Consider the following 25601-nt stretch of genomic DNA (forward strand, 5'->3'; position numbering starts at 1 on the left):
AGGGTCATATCCATCAGATGCACTTTCTCCACACTAAACCCACTGGATTCCTTATACCACGTCCCAAAAAATATTCAACCCATCAAAACAGAAATTAAACCAAATTAATTCTGGTTTGCGAATTTGCTCCCAGACAGGTTCGGAGATGAAAGCAGATTGAGGAGTGATTCATTTCTCATGTAACTTCGCTGACATCAGTGGCATTACACCAGGGCTGAACTGATCACTTAGAATGCAGAGAAACTGCAGTAAGGGTTTGGGGGTGATACTCACTAGAGTTCAGGTGTGAAGTGGAGTGACTGGTATAGAGTACATTCTCCTAGGGATCAGGGACAATTTTCACTCCTCAGCCTGGCACTTAGTATCAGCTCCTTTAAGAACCAAGCTATGAAATAATACTAAGACATTAGCACTAAAGTGGTTGTCACTCCCTCTGACAGCTTGGATTCCTCACTGAGTATTCATGTGGCAATTTTCTAATTGACTTACCACTTTTAATCAAAATAGTCAATTTTTTATGAAAAGAGGGAGTTTTATTTTCTTTAATAGTTAGAATGGAAAACCGAGAGTCAGGAGTCTAAGATTCTGTTCTCTCTACTACATCGTTGAATGACCTTGGTCAAGTCATGTAACTGCTGTGCCTCGGTTTCCCTGCATATAAAATGAAGATCTGGAGCCTCGATTCTCTATTTTGTTACAGCAGTTTTATGTGGCGCTATTGATCTGAGTGTTGAATCAAGCCCATTGATGTCTGTTGAGATGCATATCAAGATGTATTGACCAAGGCCAAACAGAACTCAATATTTATCCCAAGGAACAATAAATGTTATTTTCACTCAAAGTGGAAGTTACTATGTGTAACCACAACAATCTCCCTTCCTTACTTGTTTGTGGAATGTTTAAGGCTTCCGAGACCAGCTCCTTAACACGTCATGGCTCTAGTCCCAAAGTCAGGATTATTGACCTTCCAAGGAGCCAGACAAAATTTGATTCATCACATGATTATTCTCAGCCAGATATCAGTCAAAATTTCAATTGCACATAAAAAGACTTAGGGTATCTACCTGACAGGGCTGTTTGGGAGGGTAAACAAATCTTCATAAAGAGCTTTATGGAGAGAGCTATATGCAGTACATGCAAATTATTACAGTCATTAACTATTTCTGTTCCATGCTGTCCACACCCAGGCACCAGAGTTCCTGTTAAAAACCATGATGCTTTGAGATGTGACCAATCGTTATACTAGTATTCAAGTGTTGCTCTGGACTGGACAGCAAATGGAATCTGTTGAAATGGCACTTTGTTCCGTCCCATCATGGCCATAATCCAGCAAGGAGTGCCAACTGTCCAGACCCCTGTGCCTGCACAAAGCTCCTTGCAGGACTGGGGCCCCTAGCAGAATCCAGAGTCTGTAGCTAAGGCCTTTGACAGGCTAACATCCTCACTAGATCCAGCAGAGGATGGTGCATAAATCACTCTGACCTGCATATTATAGCTATTCGCTGTATTTGTGTCAGTTTCTAGAGCTGCCCATTAAATGAGAAGAATCATCTGTAGTTATTACCAGTGTCCGCACTGCAAAGCTGAGATAGTGGTGGGAGAGCAAAGCAGATTCTCTTCTGCTTCATGTCATCCACACACTTGCCAGCCAATCTCTGATGGCGGAATCTGTATTGTTGGTGTCATTGTATGATGAGGGGAAAGTACCCAGCTGGATTTCCAAACCCAGGATAAAACTGTATTTTAGGCAGTCAGAAAAATCTTGTTTCGACTTGCAAACTGAACTGTTTCTGCTGACTTTTGCTAAGATACCTTGCTGATCATGATCATGCCCTAAAGTAAAAGCTTTGCCTAGTGAGGTTACTGACAGGATGGGTTAAATAGTTTTTAAAAAAAGAACTCTAAAATTACTAGGAAAAAAACCCTAAATATATATTGATCACACAAAAGCACCTTTATTTACTTTAGTTTATTTCTGGGATTACAATCACTGCGGAGAAGTGGCTGAGCAGAGCAATGCATCACAGCATGTACATATTTTAAATTCATTTCTCTTCCCAACCCCACTCCCCTGGGGTGCCTCTCTTTCTGGGATATTCCCAAGGAAGAGACTTGAGTTTTTCTTCCACCTGGCCACATGGTGTCACTGTTGCTCCACTTGTGCCTTATTTTGTCATCAGCAGAGGACTGGGCAGCTTCCGGTACTCAAAGTGATGTCTCACCTGGGATTGTAGCCTTTGAGGATGTGGTGAAGGACCTTCTTTAGGAAAGCTTGAAAAAAATATATAATTCAGAACTTCAGATCTCTCATTCAGGGAGGGAGAAATTCAAATGACATCTGCCACATGAAGATGAAGATAGTGCTTCATCCTACAATTTGTAGAGTAAACATGCAGTTCTTGTGCATACACCAGCTGGCTGGCTCCATGTATATATCGGACTATGGATGTGGCTGGGCATGTGTGGCAATGTGTTAAACTGTGTGGCTGTGTGTAAAGCTGTATGTCTTTGTGGCTCCATGTACCACCTTCCTCTTTCCCTCTCCATTCACACAACCAAACAAACCACCTTGAACAACATCCGACTAAACACAAGGCCCCACATTCTGTCCTTCAAGACCTGTACCATGCATGCGACAGTCAGTAGCTCCTACCCCTGTTGATCACCATTGCTGCAGCAGAACCTAGGGCAGGAGGTGGTTCCCTCTGTTATTCATTCGTCCTCTCATCTTGTTTCATTGTCTGTGCCTGATGTTCAAAGAGAACAGGCTACAACAACAGCAAATGAGATGCTTGTTGGATTACCCTGAGCCGCTTCCTTCCCCCTCTTGCCCAAGGATACGTGTCTATGTCACAACCCAGTCATTTAATATGGGATAGGGAGGGGGATGCAATCTCTCTCTCCAGTCCCCCCTCAACCCTGTCTGCCAATCCAGATGAAAGGAGCCGAAGAGACCTGCGAATCTGTGTGGGAGCAGCTGGGTGATAGAGCAGAGGAAGGGGGAATCTGTTGGACATGCATTAGAGAAGGATCCCAATGCTGGAGAAGTTACTGTGGTGTATTGTTTTGCCTCCTCTTTCAATAGAGGACCATCCAATCATTAGGTTCACGCTGCTCAAGGGGATCCAACTGCTGCTACCTCAGCCTCGGGAGGAAGTGGATTCTTCTACAGAGCAAAAGTGTAAGTAACTTTGCCCCTGAGGCTCTCTGACCTGGGAACCGAGTGCCAAGTGATGAGGAAGGAGCCTGGGAAATCAGACTCTCCTGTCTCTAGTTATTCCTGTGCCCACCTGCGTAAATGCTGCCAGGTCACCTTGGGAGCATCATGTCCCCGTGCTGATCTCTTTACCCCGAGGAGAAGTTAGGAATGCTCTTTCTCTTGAGTTCACCTTCCTATCTGCCCAGGAAAAAAGATGCTTAGATGTTAGAATGCTGCTGGTTGCTTGTGTGGAGGGGGCCTGCAGGGTGATTTTCAATACATGACGGAAAGTTCTCTTGGGTTTTGTCTCAGCATCGTCTGGAAGCCTCAACTGGAAAAAGCCCCCATCTGGCATCTGCGTGACCCAACAGATCGGGTAGGTAATGACTGGGAAACCTCATCTCCTTCCATCCAGACCCGGTGTGAGTGCCCAGGATGAGATGGGAATCACTCGCTTCCCAAGCTGAGTACAAGTTGTGTGGGCAGTACCAGCTCCCTGTCGCCCCAGCCTACCCCAGGCACAATTAAGAGGGGGGAAAGTAACCCCAGCTGAAGATGACTACAGAATAAGGGGGTAACTTACTTTATGCCCCTCTCTGCCCCTGCACAGATGGCACAGAACGAGCATTAGATTAGATTTGATGTGGTTTTTGGTACCTAACGTTTGTCTAACGGTGCCCACCACAGCATCCATCTAATTCATCAATGTGGGGAACAGAAGGGGATTTTTAGAATAATCTTGCGATTGAAGCACTGGACTGGGAATTAGGGGATCCTGCTTCTGTTCCTGGCTCTGCCACAGACTCTCAGTGAATTAACTACTCTCTCTGCGCCTCATTTTGCCATCTGTAAAGTGGGGATAACAACACTTCCCTCCCTCAGGCATTGTGAGACTAAATCCTTGGAAGGCACTCTGATCCTGCAGCGATGGGAGCATAGAGGGACTCCGATAGACTGTATACTCTCCAGTGCTTTGTCCAGTTCTGTTCCAAACGGTCCAGCGGAAAGAGTTTGGGAGATTATACCCAGTCCAAGAGACCTCGCCATTGGGATAGCTTCCCTGATAGTCAGGCTTTTCATTTCACTGCTTCTGGTTAAGAGCCCTTGGACCATTCTGAACTCTAAACTCCAGAGGATAAAGTAGAAAGTAGGACTAAGTCTAGATAGAGTTGGGATGGGCTGACAAATAATATGTATGGACACATGCTCATGGACCAAGGACCAGGGCCAGGAGGGAGTGGTGGGACATGTTGAAACTTGTTCTGCTTTTGAGGAAATGACTGTATCCATGACAACATTTGTGTCATAGAAACCAAAACTCACTAGGGGTGAATGGGATTGTTAGCTTCTCAGCTTTGTTGCAATTCCAGTGCATTTGTATAGTACAGGGTGGGTGCCCTCCTGTCCCCCACCCATCTTGGATTGGCACTGCCTGACATTCTTGCTCTTTTTCCTTCAGGCAACAGCTTCAAGATGCTTCTAAAAAGCCAACCTAATCCATCCCCGCTTTCACTGTTTGAGTGAGAGCAACTGTCCCTCTCCACCCGGAGGCTGGCTCTGAAGACACGGCAGTGCTGCAGGTCAGGACTGAGGTGCACTAGCAGGGCTGTGGTGGGAGGTCTGGACTAGAATATCAGGGGTTGTGACAGTTCAGGCATTAGGTGCTTTGGCAGACCTATGGGTTGCACAACACCTGTCCTCATAGTCCTCGGCTGTGGACAATGATGGCATCTTCCGCCTTCAATAATGTTCTTTAATCACTGGCCCCTTCCCCCATAAACAAATAAGTGGAAGCAAAAAAAAGAAAGAAAGAAAGAAAGGTCACCGGGAGGTAGGTAGCTAGGCCTAGGCACTAGGACGGCAGGGCCTGCACACCCCTCCACTTGGGGGACAATAGCAGAGAGCAGCCAGCCAGAAACTCCAGCCGGCGGGGCAAGCACAGCCAAAGCAGGGACCTCAAGACATCGCAGTCAAAACTGTAGCTGGTTCTGACTTGCTCTGCCCTGCCCTGACTGGCTGGCTGTTTGCTCAAACCCTCCCTCTCCCTCCTCACAGTATCTTCACCTCACCTTCAGTCCACACCTGCCCCTCTTAGCCTCTCCTCCCCTGCCCTGTCCCCTTCACCTCCCTTTCCATTTGGCTGATCTCCTAACTAAGTAAAACCACTCCTCACCCCCGCCTAAAATAGTTGTGGAATGAACATGACGTTTGCTGCCATCCTGCTGATCACTCTGCTTGTGTGTTAGACCCCTTCCCGCAGTCTGGGGCTGTCTAGTCTATTTAGACAATATTGTCTCATTGTTTCCTTGTACCTCCCTGTCTGTCCATCTCCACCTGTTGTCTCATCTTGAGATTCTAAGCTCTTTGGGGCCCGGGCTGTCTTTTTGTTCTGTGTTTGTCCAGCTCCTAGAGCCGTGGTCCATGACTGGGGCTAGTAGGCACTTCCGTAACACCAATAAATAATAATTAGTAGGTTTGCTGCTTGGGTGTATTGATTCCCCGGGTGCAATGCTCTTGTCTCAGTTCTCAGAGGGAGTTGTTCCAACAACTCACACAAAGTAACCGGGCCCCCTCTGTGGCTTTGAAGCAACATTGCAGGAAAATCTGGTCTCTCTGTAAGTCATTGTCTACCCTGGGGATATGCCCCTGTTACAGCCACCAGTGGCTAGCCACCAAGGTAGCTGCACCAGTGCAAACCCCTAGTGCGGGCAGGCAAAAGCTCTACAAGCTACAGTTTGCGCTGGGAGAGCTTGTGACTCCTTGAAGCCTGGGCAAGCTGCATCGTTGCTAACCTAACTGCAGTTTAAAGCCTCTTTGCCTGCCTACACTAGTGCAGCTACTGCGCTGGCCGAAATCCCCAGTGTAAACAAGGCCTAAGGGAGCTGTATCCGTCCCCCCACTATCCTTCTCGCTTGTTAATTTCCCAGAGGTCATTGCAGCATGTGATGTAAAGTGTTTTTCCCCTCCACAGAGACAGCGGGAAGCCTAGTGCTCCGATGTTATTAGCGGACGCTGCAATGGGAAAAAAGTTCTGAGTTTCAAGAAACATGCACATGCACAGAGAAACTTTCTGCTCAGATGCAAACAAGTGCAGAGAATAAAAGGTTCTGTTTGCTTGATGTGTTCCTAGTACCCTTCTGTCTTCCTCTAAATAAAACTAGCAGAGCAACCTCCACAATGAATTCCTGTCCCTTCAGACTCTGAACCCACCATATGAGCCTCTGAATCCATCTCCTGTTCTCACTCTCATCCCCTCTTTGGAGATGCTAGAGAACTTCTGGCCCTGGGGCATTTACACCCTGTTAGCATAGACCAGACAACTGTCCACCCCACCTCCCCCCCCCCCGCCCCTCGTGAAGGTGGCAGTGGGAGGGAGGGGGAGGAGCAGAGACCTTGGCTCCCAGCCGCTCCCAGAAGCGGCCGGTAATGCCTCTGCAGCCCCTGGGGGGGCCAAGGGGGTCTCCGCATGCTGCCCCCACCCCAAGCGCTGACTCCGCAGCTCCCAGGAGCCAGCAAACAGAGCTGTAAACAGGGGAGTTTCAGTGGGAGTTCTGTTGGAGGAGAAGGTATTTGTATTTGGTTTTGTATTTGTATTATTTGTACGTGTAGAGGCTTGTAGGGGCTTTGTGCTGGGAGAGAAGCTGAGCCCTGATTAGGGGGCGGGGCTTCTCTGACTAGGGGTCCTATAAAGGTAGCCAGCCAGTCAGGCAGCGGCACAGGAGCCAGCAAACAGAGCTGTAAGGAGGGGAGTTTGTCTTGTGGTGCATGTTTGGGGTTTGTTTTTGCTGTGGGTGGTGGGTTTTGGTGTGGTTTGTGTTTCCCAGATTAACAGGATTTAGGTGGGAAGACTATGACAGATACAGAGGCAGCAGTGGGAGTGACCCATGTCGTGGAAGACACAATGAAGATGGCTGGATGTGGAAGCTGCGGTATGTACATGATCCTGGAGGGGGTACCTGGTAAGAGTTTTGTCTGCATGAAATGCCGTCTGATAGAGCTGATGGAGGAAAAGATCTGAGGACTGGAGATGCAGGTGGAGACTCTGGTTGAGTTTAGGAGGGGGTTTGAGTGGATTATGGAGCAAAGACATGAGGCAGCTGAAGGGAAAAGCTCAGACTTGCAGATGGAAGCAGAACTGAAGAATTCCGAGGGGAGACTGCTGGGTGAGGAAAGTGGACAGTGGAAGCATGTGACTAAGAGAACCAGGCAGAGGAAAAGATGGGCTAGTGAAGGAGAAATAGAGCTCAAGAATAGGTTTGCAGAGTTGGAAAATGAAGGGGCTCAGCAGGTGGTCACTGAAGGTGGAAGGGCAAGGAAGAAGAGAAGAGCGGCTAGCCCTATAGGAAAAGGGGAAGAGTCAATGGAGACTACACCAAATATGAGCCCCAGGAGGATACAGGATGTGTTGAAAAGGATTACAAGGGAGAATAGGAATGGAAAGAACTTGCAGCCAGAGGGAACAGGGGATAGACTGGAGAATAGTACCGTCACCAGGAAAAGGCAGGTCTACATGACCGGGGACTCCTTACTGAGAAGAATAGACAGGCCTGTAACCAGAGCTGATCCAGAGAATGGAAGTGTGTGCTGTCTTCCAGGTGCTAAGACACGGGATGTAGACCTGAGGTTGAAAAGGATCCTAAAGGGAGCGGGAAAGAATCCACTAATTATCCTTCATGTGGGAACAAATGATACCGGTAGATTCTCACTGGAACATATCAACGGAGACTATGCCAGGCTGGGGAAGACGCTTAAGGAAATCGAGGCTCAGGTGATCTTCAGTGGGATTCTGCCTGTTCCTAGAGAAGGGCAACAAAGGTATGACAAGATTATGACTATCAACAGATGGCTCAGGCAGTGGTGCTATAAGGAGGGCTTTGGGATGTATGGCCACTGGGAGGCATTCATGGACAAAGGACAGTTCTCTCGGGATGGACTTCATCTGAGTAGGGAAGGAAATAGACTTCTAGGATGGAGGCTGGCACAACTGATTAAGAGAGCTTTAAACTAGGAATTTGGGGGAGATGGTTGGGAGATGTCCAGGTAATCTCCACGCTGGATTTTAGCATTGAGAGGGAAGAAAACAAAGTAAGAAAGGATACAGTCGTGGGTAGGAGAATGGACATAAGGAGGAAAGGCAATGTGGATACCAGTCTAATAGGTCATACTGGCTGTAGAATGACCGTGCCTAATCGGGTAAAGAATGTAAGTGAGGCCAAACAGCAAAAATTAAGATATCTGTACACCAATGCAAGGAGGATGTCACCACAGGATGACTTTGAGCCGCCAATATGATATGGCCATGAAAAAAGCTAATGTGGTCTTGGGATGCATCAGGCGAGGTATTTCCAGTAGAGACAAGGAGGTATTAGTACCGTTATACAAGGCACTGGTAAGACCTCACTTGCAATACTGTGTGCAGTTCTGGTCTCCCATGTTTAAGAAGGATGAATTTAAACTGGAACAGGTACAGAGAAGGGCCACTAGGATGATCCAAGGAACGGAAAACCTGTCTTATGAAGGGAGACTCAAAGAGCTTGGCTTGTTTAGCCTAACCAAAAGAAAGTTGAGGGAAAGATATGATTGCTCTCTATAAATATATCAGAGGGATAAATATCGGAGAGGGAGAGGAATTATTTAAGCTCAGTACCAATATGGACACAAGAACAAATGGATATAAACTGGCCATCGGGAAGTTTAGACTTGAAATTAGACGAAGGTTTCTAACCATCAGAGGAATGAAGTTCTGGAATAGCCTTCCAAGGGAAGCAGTGGGGGCAGAAGACCTATCTGGCTTCAAGATTAAACTCAATAAGTTTATGGAGGAGATGGTATGATGGGATAACATGATTTTGGCAACTAATTAATCTTTAACTATTCATGGTAAATAGGCCCAATGGCCTGTGATGGGATGTTAGATGGGGTGGGATCTGAGTTACTACAGAGAATTCTTTCCTGGGTATCTGGCTGGTGAATCTTGCCCACATGCTCAGGTTCATATTTGGGGTCGGGAAGAAATTTTCCTCCAGGGCAGATTGGAAGAGGCCCTGGGGGTTTTTTGCCTTCCTCTGTAGCATGGGGCACGGGTCACTTGCTGGAGGATTCTCTGGCCCTTGAAGTCTTTAAACCATGATTTGAGGACTTCAATAGCTCAGACATAGGTGAGAGGTTTATCGCAGGAGTGGGTGAGTTAGATTCTGTCGCCTGCATTGTGCAGGAGGTCAGACTAGATGATCATAATGGTCCCTTCTAACCTTAATATCTATGAATCAATGGGGGCTGCAGGGGTGGTGCCTGCAGGCAGGGGCAGCGTGTGGAGACCCCCTGTCCTGCCCTCACCTAGGAGCCGTTGCCAGAGAGATGTGCCAGGTGGGAGCCGCCCGAGGTAAGTGCTGCACCCATCACTCCCTCCCACACCCCAACCCCCTGCCCCAGCCGAGAGCCAGCACTCAAACTCCCTCCGAAAGCCTGCATCCCCTCCTGCACCCAAACTCCTTCCCAAAGCCCGCACCCCCTCCTGCACCCAAACTTCTCCCCGTACCGCTAACCCCCTCCCCAACCAAACTTTCTTCCAGAGCCCACACCCGCTCCCGGACCCCAACCCCCTGCCCCAGCCTAGTGAAAGTGAGTGAGGGTGGGGTGAGAGCGAGCAAGGGAGGAAAGGGGGGATGGAGTGAGTGGGGGTGGGGCCTCAGAGAAGGGGTGGGGCAAGGGCTGAGCATGGGGGGTTGGGGGTCCCTGAAAATTTTTAAATCAAAATGGGGATCCTTGGGTTGCTAAAGTTTGAGAACCACTGGCTTAGACCTTTGTTGTAAACAGACCTCACACAGGAGTGAACAACAAGTTCCCAACACCCCGTGGCCTGGCTACATGAGGGTTACTCTATAGCGAGGCCAGGATTGATTGCTCATATCGCCCCGGCCTCTGTGGGGCAGGTGTAACCAACTAGTTCTATGCCTGATCTGCAGAGGTTAAGAGTCCGTTACAACCCTAGCTAGAGAACTTTAGCTCAAGCTGTAGCAGCCCATGCATTTAGCTCTGAAGGTCCGCAGTTCAGCCTCCCAAGTTGTTTGAGGGGAGTGCACCTAGAACTGTGAAGAGAGAAGATATGATGCAGGAAATTGAGAGCTTTCATAAAGATACATCAGCCTTGGGGCCAATGAAGGCCTTCTCTCCATTCTGATTAACACTGGCAGAGCGTGCTTGTGAAAATAAACTGATTAATTTGAGTTCCCAAACTGGAGATATTTACCAAATAGATAATTAAATCCCACCAACCTGTGTCTACACGGCGCAAATGCTCATAGACATAAAATGTCAGATCTGGAAACCGGTCAACAAAATACTGTGATGGGTTCTGGATTATTTCCTTGAACCTAGAATAGAAAATGGATGATTTTACGTGGGGCATCCCAATTCATTGAGAAGTATCAAAGAAGTAGGTTTTTCCACTTTTTGCTTCTGCCGGTGAAGTTTCACCAGCCTTGAGAGAATTTCCTGAAAACCAACTAAGGTTCATGCTCTCCCTGCTTTGCGTCTGTGGCTTCTCCCATTCTCACCCTAGTTCTCATGCCCTGGAATTTAAAAAAAAAAAAATCACTTCATGGGGGGAAGAGCATTTGGCCACTAGTTTTCAAAATCTGGTTGCAAAATGCACTTAAAGTTGTCTTTTGTTTCTTTATAATGCTGGAAGTGAGAAAAGGACCTGCTCCACCCTAAGTCCCCTCGCAGCCTCCCCGAAACGATCTTCATCTGGGACATCAATCCCGATACGACCACTTACCATTGTGGTTTTCCACCATAGTGCGCCCCGACATTTCTGATTAACCTCAACAGGTCAGTGACAGTATCTTCATAGGGGCGTCTCTTTTCCATGTTTTTCAGGACACCTTGATCAATCTGAAAAATGACTCATAAGAGATCGGTCACTCCATGAGGTTCCCATACCACAGAAAATACTCTCTTCCTTCCCCCTCCTTCTTGTCCCCTGGCTACTGCGATCTCCCACACTGGAAACAGAGTCACTATCCCATTATTTCTTACATTTTCAACAGAATTGACCACACCTATTTTATAGCTACAGCGATAGTTAAGGCTGCATAATTGTTTCCATTGTAACCCCCTATGTCAGTCACTCAGAGCTCTCCAAAACTTTTCACGTCTCAGGCTGAAATTTTCCAGGTTCAGTGTCTGTCTGGGGATGAATTGGGCTGTTTTTGTTTTTTCACAGAGTATGAGCTAAAACAGTCCCGCTGTTAAGAACATGTTAAAAAAAAAAAAAATTAAGTACCTTCCCTATTATAAACAAAACCACTGCCCAACCTTGCAACCCCTGAGAGCCAAAAGGACTAGATCAAAGAAAGTTGAAATTTAGCTGGGAGAAAATAGACCTATGCAAAGAGAACTACCTCTGGTGACTTGTGGTTTTGTTTCTGCAGAGATTGCAGGGTCTTGAAACCACAGTTTGCACACGCACAGTGCTTTGTACAAGTACAGGGTTTTTTAGCCACTCTTAGCAGAGTTCTAAATGCAGGCATGCAGCACTACATGTGTGCTTGGCTAGCCTAGATGCACTGTGAGCATGCACAACTATATTATGCATTGAGGCCCCAATATCTGTACAGAGACTCACTGAAGTGTCATAGGGGGCTACCCAGACCGAGCAACTTACACAAAGGCCTCAGTGAGCGTACATTTACTGCACACCAAAATTGTTCGTTCCAACAGGCAGGGCTCCACAGAACCTTTTGCATTACTGACTAAGGTGCACAGTCACTGCACACCTGATATAGAGAATTCTGGTGGGTCCAAACCATTCTAAGTTATGGAATTTTTTTCCCTTTGAAGCAATAGGAATACCATTCAATGTCAGGAAGTGCCACAGTGAAGACTGTATATGCAACCTTAACTAGCCTTATACCAGGGGTCGGGAAGCTTTCAGAAGTGGTGTGCCGAATCTTCATTTATTCACTTTAATTTAAGGTTTCGCGTGCCAGTAATACATTTTAACGTTTTTTAGAAGGTCTCTCGCTATAAGTCTATATATTATATAACTAAACTATTGTTGTATGTAAAGTAAACAAGGTTTTCAAAATGTTTAAGAAGCTTCATTTTAAATTAAATTAAAATGCTGATCTTACGCCGCCGGCCCGCTCAGCCCACTGCCAGCCTGGGGTTCCGTTCACCTAGACCGGCAGCCGGCTGAGTGGGGCCTGCGGCTGGGACCCTGGCTGGCAAGGGGCCGGCAGCCAGAACCCCAGACCGGCAGTGGGCTGAGCAGCTCAGCCTGCTGCCACTCAGCCCGCTGCCGGTCTGGGGTTCCGTCCACCGGCTCCTGCCAGCCAGGGTCCCGGCTGCCGACCCCACTCAGCCCGCTGCCGGTCTGGGATCCTGGTCCTGCCCACATACAGTGAGTACCTACCTTTTCCCTGGTTCTAGCCCATTCTCTTCCTCTCCCTCTCTGCACTGAGCTGAGGGTGGGAGTGCACTGAGCACAGGGCTGGGGGTGAAGGAGCAGGCTGGGGGTTGGGGTGTAGGGTCTGGCCAGGAGCTAGAATGAGGGAGGGGGCTCAGGGTTTGGGTGTGGAGTGCTTACCTGGGCAGCTCCCATTTGGTGCAAGGGGTGCAGGTTGGAATGTGTGGGGGGTGCAGGAGCTCCCGTTTCGTGCTCAGGGTGGGGGTGGGAGTGCGGAGGGTGCAGGAGTCAGGGCATGGGGTGTGGGGGGTACTGGAGTCAGGGATGGGGTCGTGGGGGGGTGCAGGTGTCAGGGCAGGAGGCTGGGTATGTGTGAGGGGGGTGTAGGGGTCAGGGCCGAGGGCTGGGAGTGTGTAGGGGTCAGGGCCGAGGAGGGGGGGCAGGGGTCAAGGCAGAGGGCTGGGAGTGTGGGCTAGGATCATGGGGGTGCTCCCAGCCCCCTGCCCAGAGCAGCTCACGGCAGGGGGCTGGAGAGGATATGCCCTGATTCCACCCCCCCTTCCTCAAGGCCCCGTCCCCACCTCTTCCCGGGAGCAGCGCGTGCGCTGCGGCTCTACTTCTCCCCGAGGGCCATCAGCTGATCGGCAGCAGGGAGGGAGAGCAGGAGGGGCAGGAACCCAGCACGCTGGGTTAAGAGGCGGGGGAGGGGGGACCTTGCCTGCCCTGCAGCAGCAGCCGGCAGCACCAAGCTTCTTCATCCTGCCCCCCCGCCCCGGGGCGGGGGGGCGCAGAGAAGAGCAGGCCAGGGCGGGCAGGATTTTTAATGGCACGCTGCTGCCGGTCGGGGTCCCAGCCGCCGGCCCTGCTCAGCCCACTGCCGGCCTGGGTTCGGCAGCCAGCTGAGCGGGGCCGGCGGCTAGGACCCGGCAGGCAGCAGCGTGCCATTAAAAATCGGCTCGTGTGCCATCTTTGGCACGCATGCCAGAGGTTGCCGACCCCTGCCTTATACATAATGCATAGTATTCAGGACCAAATTCATGTAACAGATTTCAGAATTTGGCTCAGAGACTCTAATTACGTTACATACTATTTCTCAAATAATACAACACAACACAGTTTTCCCCTCTAGAACCTTGAAAGGTGCATCTTGTAAGGTGTGCAGTTAGGGCTTGATCCCTGACACCTATGGAAAGGCTTCCATTGACATCAATGGGCATTGGATCAGGCCCTGTGAAGCCCATTCACTACATATCTTCAGGCATACACAAGGGGGCAGAGTTAGAGGAATGACGGTTTTATGGTTAAAGCACAGGACTGGGACTCAGGAGATCTGGCTCTGGATTCAAGTTTCCAGCAGACTCCCTGTGTGACAGACTCCCTCTGACTCTCTCTGTGCCTCCATTCTCCATTTGTAAAATAAAAATTATACTTTCTTTCTCCCACCTTCTCTCTCTTGTCTGTTTAGATTGTGAGTTCCTGAGGGCAGGGATTATCTCTCACTAGATGTTCATGCAGCACCTAATGTGATGGGGCCTTGATCTTGGTACAGGCTGCTAGGTACTACTTTAATACAAAAATAAATAATAATTACCATTACATGTGTAACTTTAATTTTGTCATTTCCTAATATCTGAGTGCTTAAGTGTGCAACCTGCATGATAATACGTGGGGGAAGGGATTTGGAATGAAAAAATGGCAAAAAAATATACTTGAAAAGGTACAAAACTGATGAAGTTTTCAGATATTTAAAATATGAAATGGCAATATAGGAAAAACACAATGCATTTTCCTAAGAAGAAAATATCTAAAGTATATTTTAAATATCAAATGTATATTAGCAATTTGGCAAACCAATTCAGATTCCATTTGGTACAGGAATCCACTGATAATGAAGTTATTTAGTATCAGTGCACTGGAAGAATATGTATATTGGAGGATGCCTTGATTATGTGTCAGTTTCCTTCTGTCAAATCCCTTGGTTGGCCATTAGCTGCTTTTGATCACTAAATCAAGTAGGTTTTGGCAAGAGGTCCTCCATTTCACTTTGCAATGGACAGGCTTAGTAATAAACAGCATTTATGGATTCCTTCAGCCTTGCCACCAGCAACAGGTATCCTTGTCTTTGAAGACACAGTGGACACAGAACATGAGCAAACTGAGAAAAGGTTGAATACAGGCAATAGTCCAACCAACCATCAAGCAGAAAGGACTATGATGACACTACCAAAAAGAGAGAAAAGGAAATTAGTCTTGATCCACAGTAAGGAATCTGGGCTGAGACATCTGTGGCCCACATACAGAAAACCTTTGGGCCTAGAGGTCTTCAGGGCCACCTTTCCTAGTACAAGCTGCCTATTGTTATTTATTTTATGATTTAAATGCCAGCAGTGTGCTGGGTGCTGTATAAAACACTAACTGACAACGGTCCTAGCCCTGGAACATTTGCACTATACAACAAAGATAGAGAGAATACAAGACACAGCAGGAAGCCTATTTGGAGGATTATTCTTAATATATAATTAGCTGATTAAAGCTTACCTTCTTAGTCCACTGGTAGAAGTGCTTCTCAGTTGTTGCCTTATTGCAACTCAAAGCTTTCACAATCTGGCTCTCAGAATTGCGTTTTTCAATGTCTGGATTATTCCCGACATCCACAAGAAACTCAAACCTGCTGTGGAATTGAAAGAGAGGAAGGGATGGCCTTCAAGAATGTGTACCTGCTAAGGTGAGTCAGGGTCGTCCTGGCACATTTATTATCCCAGAGCTGGGAGGTTATGGCAGGAGCATTGCAGCTATTGTATCTATTGTTTGAGATCCTAGAACTATTGTTAATGACACTTACCTCTCATGGGTCCAGAAAAATGGATGGTGGATCAAGTCTCCTAACTGGACTGAGTTTCCTCCATGGGCGGAGACCAAACTTCTTATGAGATCTTCAATCTCCGTGTGACCCTGCAAATCCGTTGGACATCTTGCAGCCACATCCTCTCCATCAGGTCCATCAAAAGGGACCTCACCCCTTGTTACAACATATAGGACCAACCTTCCGAGTGCCTGAGCAGGAGAACAAGCATCAGAATATTTCACTTCCAGAGCCAAAACCTCCAGCAGACAGAGCATATAGGGTTTGAGCCTGCTCTCCTTGAGTTCAGAAGAAGCAGTACTGAGCTCATAATCCGCACAGATTCAGTTATATGTTCATCCTATGGGCCAAATTCTCTTTGTTCTGCTATTCTCAAGAAACAGCAGGTACAGGGTCTTTACCAAAAATAGGTATATGAATTGATAATATCTCCCACTTACAGTATCCCTTCAAAGAAGCTGTTTTGATACTGAAATCAGGGTTGTTGGGCTTTTTAAAAAAATGCTGCATGTAAAATAATAGAATCCGTGGATCAAGGTTAAGGTTGTTGTGTTGTAATGAAATATACATTTCTTTAGACTAAGAAAGAATAACGTGCTTACGTTTATTACGTGGGTGTAAGATGTTATGATGTTTTAACTATTCACTTCCTTGCTGTTAAAGGTTTGGGTTTTGTAAATGATGTGGTAGTTAAATAAATTGTTGATACTTAGCAACCTTCACTGTTTTTTTCTGTTTGGGAGTTGGATGAACAATTGAACCAGTGGATGAACTGCTTTGCCTCTGGTGTATTCCCATAGGCCTAAATCCTGCAAAGGTTAACACATGTGCTTAACTTCACACACCGTGAGTGATGCCACTGAAGTCAATTGGATTGTGGCCTAAGGCCTATTTTATGTATCTGTTACTCTCCCTTTATTGTGCATGTAATATAAGGAAATGACTTGTCCTTCAACAGTTTTATTTATCTTTTCTCAATGAGTAGGTTGCAACCCCAGGGAGTCCTGAAAGGTAACCAGGGGTGTCATGAGGCATTGAAATTTTTAATTAGAATCTAAAGCAAAGAAAATCTCACTCCCCCACTCCCAATTCACCTTACCCTTCAAAATCAAGTATTCTCTGTCAACCTCTCAAAACACACACACAAATAAATTTATATAAGCTTAGCATTATCATCGATACTTTTTTATCCTTACATTTACTATAAAAGTAACGAGGTTGCAACATTTTTTTAACTTTCCATAGGAAGTTGTCAACCTGAAAAGGTGGAGAAACATTGATCTACACTTAAAGAAACTAAAAATTAACTTAGCTATAGCTTTGCAGCCAATTTTTGTCTGTTTCATTTGAAGTGAACACTAATAAATACATTACAGCAGTCAGCCCAGTTGCAGCTTAGAACATGCTGGCCATTTCAACCAGAATAGCAGAGATCCTCTTGTCAGATTAGTGCACATTGTAAATAGCAACTTGCAATAGCTCAGAGGAAAAAGTCTTCAATGTTCACCTCTTGTAATACCCAAAGGCCTTGCTTCTGGTGGGGAAAAATATCCTTTTCTATTAAAAATTCCATTTTCCTAGGAGCTATGTCAACTTCTGGTGATCTACAGCAAGAAGCTGACCAGCTCCTGGTCAAATTGCCCATACGCTGCAGTGTGCTGTAGGTGTCATGGCCACTGTATTTTTATATCAAGTTTAAAATAAACTGAAAACAAGATACATAGAAAAGACTATGGGCCAGATTGTCTCTATCTGTGTGAAAAGCAAAGGGATGGAACTTTGGGTTGTAAGATTTTCATATACATTGTGCCACTGATGGAGTTACGTTTCATCTCCTACCCCCACAGGGAAAAGCAACTTCCTACCAATAGATCTGGCACTTGGCAGCCCCCTTCCTCCAGAGCTCCTTGCCTGCATGGCTCCAATGGACTGGTATAGCAATAAAAACAATATAGGTATAAAAGAATGAAAAAAAAAATCACAAGACATAGATCTAGCCAGGGAGAGCTGGCTCTGTCTAAAGAATAGATTGCAGTGCCACAACGTGGCTGCAACCCTTTGATTTCTTGGCTGTTTCTGACACATCATTATATTAGCATGTTGAAATTAAAGGATCAAGAAGGTCTCTTATCAGAAGTGACGGAACAATCCATTATTTCTATCACATGCACCTGCAATTTGTATTTTTTTTTTTTAGAAGCATTGGAAGGTCCAAGAAATCAAGCCATCTGATTGGCTGCTGCCAAATTGATTTCCTGTCAACAATACTCTGACCTTCTGCATTGTCCATTTCTATGTATGATTCTGCAGAGACCAATAACTATATTGTTAGGTTGGCGGTTGTGTTAACCACTGCCATTTCTTCTGTATAAATGTAAGAAATAATCGAGTTCCTTTATGGAATAGATAGCTGAAACAATAGAGACCACCACTCAAAACACCAGCCATGCAGATCAGGTCAGAAACTGAGCTACATGGGAAGAGAGGTTTTGAAGTGTATTGTTTGTTGGAGTAGGACTTGTGGCGGGGGGCAGAAACCCACAGAAGCAGACAGAGAAGGCAGCCAAGGCACAGCCAAAGATGCGCTTACAGCCTGACGCTGACAAAAGCTAAGAGACAGCACTTTTGGGTTGAGTGCTGGCTGGGCAAAAGGCTTGGGACTGTGAGCAAAGAAACTGTCGCCAGCTGTTTGATTTCTTTTGTGTTCAGGGAAACTGGACTTTATGTGCATTCTTTGTAAATAAGCAGGCGTGCATCAAAGAAATACCTGGCTCCATAATTTATTTCTTTTCCTAACAGAATCAACTCACAAGACCCCAAATGTTAGCTAATCACTTGGCTCAAAAGGCATAACCACATGTTATTTTTGTATGAGCAGAGCAGGCTAAGATCTCTCCCCCCAGGAAATTAAAAAAAAGAAAGAGACTAGGAAAAAAACAGAAAAGAAATGGCAGAAAGTTGAAAAACTGTAAACACAATATTGGTATTAAGGAAAAGTACCTCCAAGTCTTCTTTGATTATAAGTTCCCTTTGACCTTCAGCAAAACTGCGACTCTTATCAAAATCTGCAAGGAGAACTTTATCATCCGCATCTAGCAAAGCAACATAATTTGTTAATAGTAAATGAACAGCTCCTGTGCAGTGTTCCACCTTTCTATTGTGTGGCTGAATTAACCCTTTGTTCCGCAGAGCAGGGTTACTCAGAGGGATGCCCTGATCCCTCCAAATAGTGGTAAAGCTGCTCAGCTGCAGGCTTTGTTGCCACTGCGATCAGGTTTCCTTCCCCCTTGTCTGTCTGTCTGTCTGGGATACACACAATATCCTTGTCTTTCACACATATACATACTACAACATCCTTGTACACATGCATAATAACATCCTTGTTGTGAAAACACACACACACACACACACACACACACACACAGGGTGCAAGTCATGGGTTTGAATCTTCTCTAATACCCTGCTTTCTAGAATTTCTCTCCCAGCCAGGCTGCAGGATTAAATGGAACTGAATGTAAAACACACAAACCTATCAAAATGTTACGTGGGTGCAGGTCCCCATGGCCTAATTCCAAAGAGTGCAGATCTCTCACTGCTTCCAAGAGTGTCTTGAGGATGTCATGATTATTCACTCCCTGTGCAGATTTGCTCAGATGATCCTCAAGGTTGCTCTCACAGAGGGAGAGGCAGAAGAGCTGGCAGTTGCCATGAGTCTCAGTCCCATGAAGTTTTACCATATGCCTGTTTCTATGGCAGTGACTGAGACACATGGATTCTTGTTTAGCCTTATCACTGCCAAGAAGGAATCTCTTCACAGCCACCTCTTTCCCTGCATGGAACCCCAGGTAGATGCCTCCTTCAGAGGTGCTCTCAATGCGGTAATACTCATCAAATATGATGTTGAGTTTTCCAATCTGAGGGGAATTTATACTGTGAAGACGCCATAGTTGCTCTCCCCAGCGTTTGCTGGTGGGTGCCCACTCTTTAGGAGGCTGACTATTAGTAGCCGTTGCGCCGTATTTGAGCAGCAACACCACCATTTCATTGTTGTAGTTCTCTTTGGCCGCAAAAACGTCACTACCATCTGCCCTGGCTCCGTTCTCACATAACAGCTTGGCTATTTCCTCATGGTTGTTTTCCACAGCTACCTTCAGCGCTGTTTTGCCATCATTGCCCATGGCGTTAACGTCAACTTTGCTTGTCTTCAGTAACAATTCCACCAAATCCTGACTTTGCCTCTCTGCTGCCAGGATGAGTGAAGTCTTCCCATTTTCATCTCTTCCAGTAACATCAGCGCCACAGTCCAGCAGAAAGGAGACGATCGGTTCTATATTCTTGTTTTGTCTAAGTATGGTGTTCCTCTTCTGAGGCAGCCGTAACGCGTGGATCAAAGCGTTCCTGCCAAAGTTATCACAGGCATGCACGCTGGCTCTCATCTCTTTCACGAGGGTTTTCACAGCTGAGAGGTGGCCTTTCCTGGCAGCATCCATCAGGGCTGTTTCCCCGCCTTTGTACATTTGTCTTTGTTGTGTACTGACCATCCGGCCCAAATTCACATCCCTCTCTTTCTCATCCGAGAAATTCTCATACAAGAATTTCAAGGCCTTCTCCCTCCCATACCAAGCAGCCTCCATAAAGGCCGTGAAGCCGTTGTTATCCTTCTCATTGATTTCTGACCCCTTAGAAAGAAAGAGCTCCAAAAGGTTCACATTCCCCACTATGCCTGCTATAATAAAGGGAGTGGCACCATTGTCCTTTCTGGCATGTGGATCAGCACCCTGCTCCAGCAGAAGGCTAACGATCTCCTCCTGATCAGCCTGTACAGCACTGTGCAGAGGTGTCCAACCACCTTCTACCTTGGAATTGACATCTGCACCTTCCTCCAACAGCTGCCGGACTGTCTTTACTGAACCTTTTTTGATAGCCTCATCTAACTGAGACGCTGTGGCTGCTGCTGTTCCATTTCCGCAGCCGTTTGGTGCCGCTGGCTGGCTGTTGCCTGTGGCCTCCATGAAGGATAAATCAGTGGCTGTGCCCTTTGCTCCTCTTTGTCCCTTTCATGAGCAGTTTTTAGAACAAAATTTATTTCCCATACAATCGAACTGGGAAGAAGGACGTGGATCTACATCTGCCTTTGATGAGAGCCGCACACAACGCTTCACTGTGCAGTCCTGAAGATTCCCTCAGGAGTTTTTTTCAGCTATTTCACCTGGTTAACAGAAAAAGTAGCATCTCCTGTTAACTTAATCCCAGAGTTTACAGTTGCAATAAGTGTTCTTTACAGCCATCCCCACTCTACTCCCCTCCTCTGTACTCAAGACTTATAATTATAATGAATTCATGGGAACGGAGTGGAACTCATGTTTTCTAATCTAAGGGCCTAAGATGAATACTATTAAACTCATTTTCTTAATCCTGGATTAGTGCCCAAATCCCAAGAGGTGAAAAACCTACTGTGCACTAAAATGCTGTATTAGGTAACCCCCTAAATGGATAGATCAATACATTCAGAGGGAGCGTGGAGTTGTCCCTTGCTCTCGAGTGGGGAGGGAGGCCACTCCACCTCACTACAGGAAGACAACAAGTTTATAGGGGAAACTCCGGACCTCTGGGCAGGGCAGAGCCACAGCCAGTCTTTAGTCGGCAGTCGCCTGGCTGGGGCTGACAGCAAGGAACAGTCTGCGGGGGAGGAGGAGCTCTGGCCCTCTGGGTGGGGCAGAGCCACAAACAGTCCTTAGCCCAGCACCTTCTGGCCCAGGCAGACAGGAATTAACAGTCTACGAAGGAGCTCTGGGCGGCTGGGTGGCTAAATTCTCTGTAAACTGCATGGCCGCGCAGCAGCCTATTTAGCACCGTGCAGGTACTCAGGGAACCCAGCCCTGGCCCAGACCTGCAGCGGCCGGGACACCATTCCCCTGGCCCCAACTCAGCCCTGGACCTGCCACACACCCCAAACCCCTATCCCAGCCCTGAGCCCCTCATCCCTGGCCCCCCCCCCAGAGCTCGCACCCCCAGCCGGAGCCCTCACACTCCTGCACCCCAACCCTCTGTCCCAGCCCTGAGCCCCCTCCCACACTCCGAACCCCTCGGCCCCACCCCCACCACATGAATTTTGTTATGTGCACCAATATGGAGGTGACGTGTCACACATCACCTTCATATTGGTGCACATAAGAAAATTCATTCCACACTAGTGTGGAAAAAAATTAGAGGGAACACTGCTGAGTGGGGCAGAGCAGGGAGCATGCTTGTGCCTAACCCTCTTGGCTAAGGCAGCCAGCAAACGCAGTCTCTCAGGCAGGGGTAGTCATTAGGCAGACCACAGTCCAAATCTGGACAGCCAGATGCTTTTCAGTGGACACCAGGGGCAGAGGTGACGTGTGGGCAGGACACACAGGGTCATATGTCCTCCCCCCCTCACATTTCTCCAGACACCTCTGGCAGCTGTGCTCTCAGTGTGTCACTGCAGCCTGGGGAGGGAGCAGGGTGGCTGGCTGACCTCCTCCCTCTCCCCCCGCCCCCCCATGGAGCTGCTTCCTCTTCCCTGCAGCTGGAGTCCCAGCACTGCTGTCTACTTCACAGAACATCCAGACCAGCGTGCGTGGGGGGGGGGCACTCTCAGGCGCAGAGATTGGAGCGGGGACAAGGCACGGGGCAACCCCTCAGCAGGAGAGGGGGTGGAACAGGGCATGGACCAGCCCCATGCGCAGTGTCCCCTTTTTCCTTTTGGAAATATAGTCACACTGCGGTGGGGATGGGGGGCACATGACCCTCCAGAACCTTTCATCTGTGCCCCCCCACCCCACTAGCCACAGCTACATGCTGCCTCTGCATGCAGGCTGAAGCTGAGCTGGGACTGGAGCCATGCGAATCCATGCTTGTGTTCTGAGTGGTCCCCGGCGTCGACCCATCCCACCCCAGTCTCGTGCCCCCCACCCAGGAGCAGTTCCTGGAGCCTGCCCACCCACCCTGATCTCACACCCCTGAGCCAGCCCTGCCATAGGTGCCGACTCTGTGGGTGCTCTGGGGCTGGAGCACCCACGGGGGAAAAATGGTGGGGGCTGAGCACCCACCAGTAGCCCCCCTATCAGCACCTCCTCCTCCCCCAGTGCCTTCTGCCCACCAGCGGGTGCCTCGCCCTCCTTCCCAGCGCCTCCTGCGATCAGCTGTTCCGCAGCGTACAGGAGGCTCTGGGAGGGAGGGGGAGGAGCAAGGATGCAGCAAACTAGGGGGAGGGGGCGGAACTGGATGGGAAGAGGCGGGGTGGGGGTGGAGCTGGGATGGGGGCAGGAAGAGACAGGGTGGTGCTTTGGGGAAAGGGGTGGAGTGGGGGCAGGGCCTGGGGCAGAGCCAAGGGTCAAGCACCGCCCAGCACTTTGGGAAGTCGGCACCTGTGGTCCCCACAGCACCCCCACCCTGGCCTCATGTGCTCTTCAGCCCACGCACCCAGCCCCAACCGGCCTCTTTCCCTCCACAGTCCGCCTCCAGTCACCTGCTTCTGCCACATCCTGGCCTCCTGCCATCTCCCCAGGGCTGCCATATGGAGTCTCCTTGGTCCCTCCGACTACCCAGAGCCTCCTTCCTGCCCCTCTGCTATCCCAGCCCCGAAAGGGGCATCGCACTGCTGGCTGGATCATAATCCAACAGCTTCACCTCCTAACTACGAGCTCAAAGGCGCTCACGCATTCACACCCTGCTCTGCTGCCCAGATCCTTGCCCATACCCATTCCTCCATCCTCATTCTCCCCACCCCATCTCTGCTACTTGGCTCAATTGGGAGCACGGAGGAACATTGCAAGAGGGGCAAAGGGTAAGCAGCAACACCAGAAGACTCCGGCCCCAGCCCCTTGAGTCCCATTTTCAGTTGAGGGAAATAAGGTCACCTAACTCTCCAGGCAGAGCGGGCGGGGAGCTGGCAAGCAATCGGGAGCTTGTGGGGTTAACAGGACAGACCACAAGCAACACACAGGCCCAGGGGTGGCATTGGCAGCAGGGGGGGTCCACCGGGTCCCAGCCCAGGGGGCTAACAGTGGTGGATGGGTGTGCCACTGGGTCAGCGGGGGTCCACCCACAACACGCTGACTCACTCTCTGGCAGCAGAACCGGATTGGAGTCTGGTCCCCCTGGGCTACTTCCTACCACAGTCTATGGCAGAAGTCTGGGTGTAGGGCCCCGTGGTCCAAACATCCTTGTCTCCTCGGGGTACTTGCCCACTGGCAGCTCCTTGGGGTCCTTGTCTGCTTCCCCTAACTGCAAGGCATTGGTCCACTCAGGGGCTGGGCTGGGATCTTGCAAAGGCTCCCTAGAAGCCAGGTCCTCTCCCTCCCATGACTCAGCAGCAACTGAGCTCCAGGGCTCTCCTTTTCCTGGCTCTCCTGCAGAGCGGGAGGAGGGTGGAGTTGGCTCCGCCCACGCCTCCTCACTGCAGAGTGTTGCAGACATAGGAGTACACTGAACAGCAATGACTTTTGCCATTAGTGTAGGGCATGGGGAGCCCTCCCCTTTGAAACCTTTGCCCGAGGAGCCCAACCTCTGCAACCCTATCCCTATCTAGAGGGACCCTACCCTTTGGAACCCTAGCACTAGCCTGGGGACCCCTCCCCTCAGGAACCCTGACCCTATCCTGAGAAGCCCCAAAATCTGGGACCCTGACCTACCAGGGGCAGCGAGTTATATGGGCCCATGGTGCCCGTGCTCCAGCAATATTCAGAGCACGGGGACCCAGCTCCACCAATGTTCAGGGCCGGGTCTGTCCCCCAGCCCCGCCCTGCCACCCCCACATGCCTCCCCCGAGCGTCCCTACCTGTGCCCTAGGCAGCGGACGGCTGCCCCCTGCAGCTCCCCCCTGCACTCTGCCCTGCCGGCTCCCAGCATCAACTGCTGCCGCAGGGTCCTAGTGCCCCCCAAACACTGGTGCCAGGGCAGGCTGACCCAACCTGACCCTGACCCTGCCCTTCCGCCTCGGACAGATGGATTCTTCCCTTTTCCAGCGGGACCCTCCACCAGCAGTCACCGCTCCTGCCCCATGCTGGGCAAGGGGCAGCCCCATCCCCCACCCCCAGCAAGGCTACAATGAGGGGCAGCAGCAGGGAAGAAGGCGCACACATGATGGCAGTTCCACCCCACCCCACCAAAAGGGAGGCAAGGGGGCTTCCTGGACCTGAGAGGGGACCTAGGACTAAGTGCAGTGACAGTGGTGCAAGGTGCGTGTGCTGCCGGGGGGGCGGGCCCTCCCGCGGAGCTTGCTGCTGCCAGTAGGGGGAGGGCTGGGGGAAGTCATCTTCTCTGGCCCCAGCCAGGGGCAGCCTGCCTCCACCCCAAACTCCTCAGCCTCAGCCCTGCCCCACCCCGGAGCCCACACCCCCAGCCAGAGCCCTCACCCCTCCCTCTGCCCCAGCCCTGAGCCCCCCCTTGAACCCCTCATCCCCAGACTCACTCCAACCCCAACCCACCTGAGCCCCCATCACCATGAACCCCTCATCCCCAGACCCAGCCCACACCCCAACCCTCTGCCTGAGCCCTTCCCACACCCAGGGGTGAAAATAAAATACAGCTCTTACCAGTACCGGTCCCACTCTTCCCCCTCCCGCGGAAGGGGCGAGGTGTCAGGCGGAAGGGGCGGGGCCAGGGGTGGAAGTAAGTTACATTTCTTACCGGTACAGTCCAAACACAAGCAACCTACCTCTCCTAAATACTTCATGGATCCCTCCCATCGCATGACTTAGCTATAGAAAATAAAGCGACTATTACTACTACCAAAAAGAAAAGCACCTTAGAGACTTGTGGCACCTTAGAGACTAACCAATTTATTTGAGCATAAGCTTTCGTGAGCTACAGCTCACTTCATCGGATGCATACTGTGGAAAATACAGAAGATGTTTGTTTTTACACACACAAATCATGAAAAAATGGGTGTTTATCACTACAAAAGGTTTTCTCTCCCCCCACCCCACTCTCCTGCTGGTAATAGCTTATGTAAAGTGATCACTCTCCTTACAATGTGTATGATAATCAAGGTGGGCCATTTCCAGCACAAATCCAGGTTTTCTCCCCCCCACGCCCCCCCCAAACAAACCCACTATCCTGTTGGTAATAGCTTATCTAAAGTGATCACTCTCCTTACAGTG

At 49.1% G+C, this 25601-nt stretch overlaps 2 protein-coding genes across 11 annotated transcripts in view; one reads left to right on the plus strand and one right to left on the minus strand.

The window, feature by feature from the left end:
* Positions 1-5105, plus strand: part of RGSL1 (regulator of G protein signaling like 1) — a 33486-nt gene extending 28381 nt beyond the window's left edge. The window contains exons 20-22 of the mRNA XM_043552871.1: positions 3086-3181; positions 3512-3575; positions 4659-5105. Coding sequence (XP_043408806.1) covers positions 3086-3181; positions 3512-3575; positions 4659-4695 — 197 coding nt within the window. The 3' untranslated portion in view covers positions 4696-5105. The remainder of the gene's footprint in view (positions 1-3085; positions 3182-3511; positions 3576-4658) is intronic.
* LOC102941408 (2-5A-dependent ribonuclease) lies at positions 1955-25081 on the minus strand. 10 transcript variants are annotated; one of them, XM_043552874.1, is made up of 10 exons: positions 25035-25081; positions 19004-20683; positions 18475-18566; positions 15454-15665; positions 15150-15282; positions 14805-14831; positions 10980-11095; positions 10475-10572; positions 3291-3397; positions 1955-2271 (listed from the first exon to the last, which is right to left on the minus strand). In XM_043552874.1, the coding sequence occupies exons 2-9, from the start codon at positions 20484-20486 to the stop codon at positions 3324-3326; spliced, it is 2235 nt and encodes a 744-aa protein (XP_043408809.1). In that variant the 5' UTR covers positions 20487-20683; positions 25035-25081; the 3' UTR covers positions 1955-2271; positions 3291-3323. The 10 variants fall into 10 exon arrangements, with proteins under 10 accessions (XP_043408809.1, XP_043408810.1, XP_043408811.1 ...); XM_043552875.1 differs by lacking the exon at positions 25035-25081 and adding an exon at positions 24278-24300; XM_043552876.1 differs by lacking the exon at positions 25035-25081 and adding an exon at positions 23562-23864 and having other exon boundaries at positions 15150-15279.
* Between the last annotated feature and the right edge of the window lie 520 nt (positions 25082-25601).

This window comes from Chelonia mydas, chromosome 8 (assembly GCF_015237465.2).
Source record: "Chelonia mydas isolate rCheMyd1 chromosome 8, rCheMyd1.pri.v2, whole genome shotgun sequence".
NCBI lineage: Eukaryota > Metazoa > Chordata > Testudines > Cheloniidae > Chelonia > Chelonia mydas.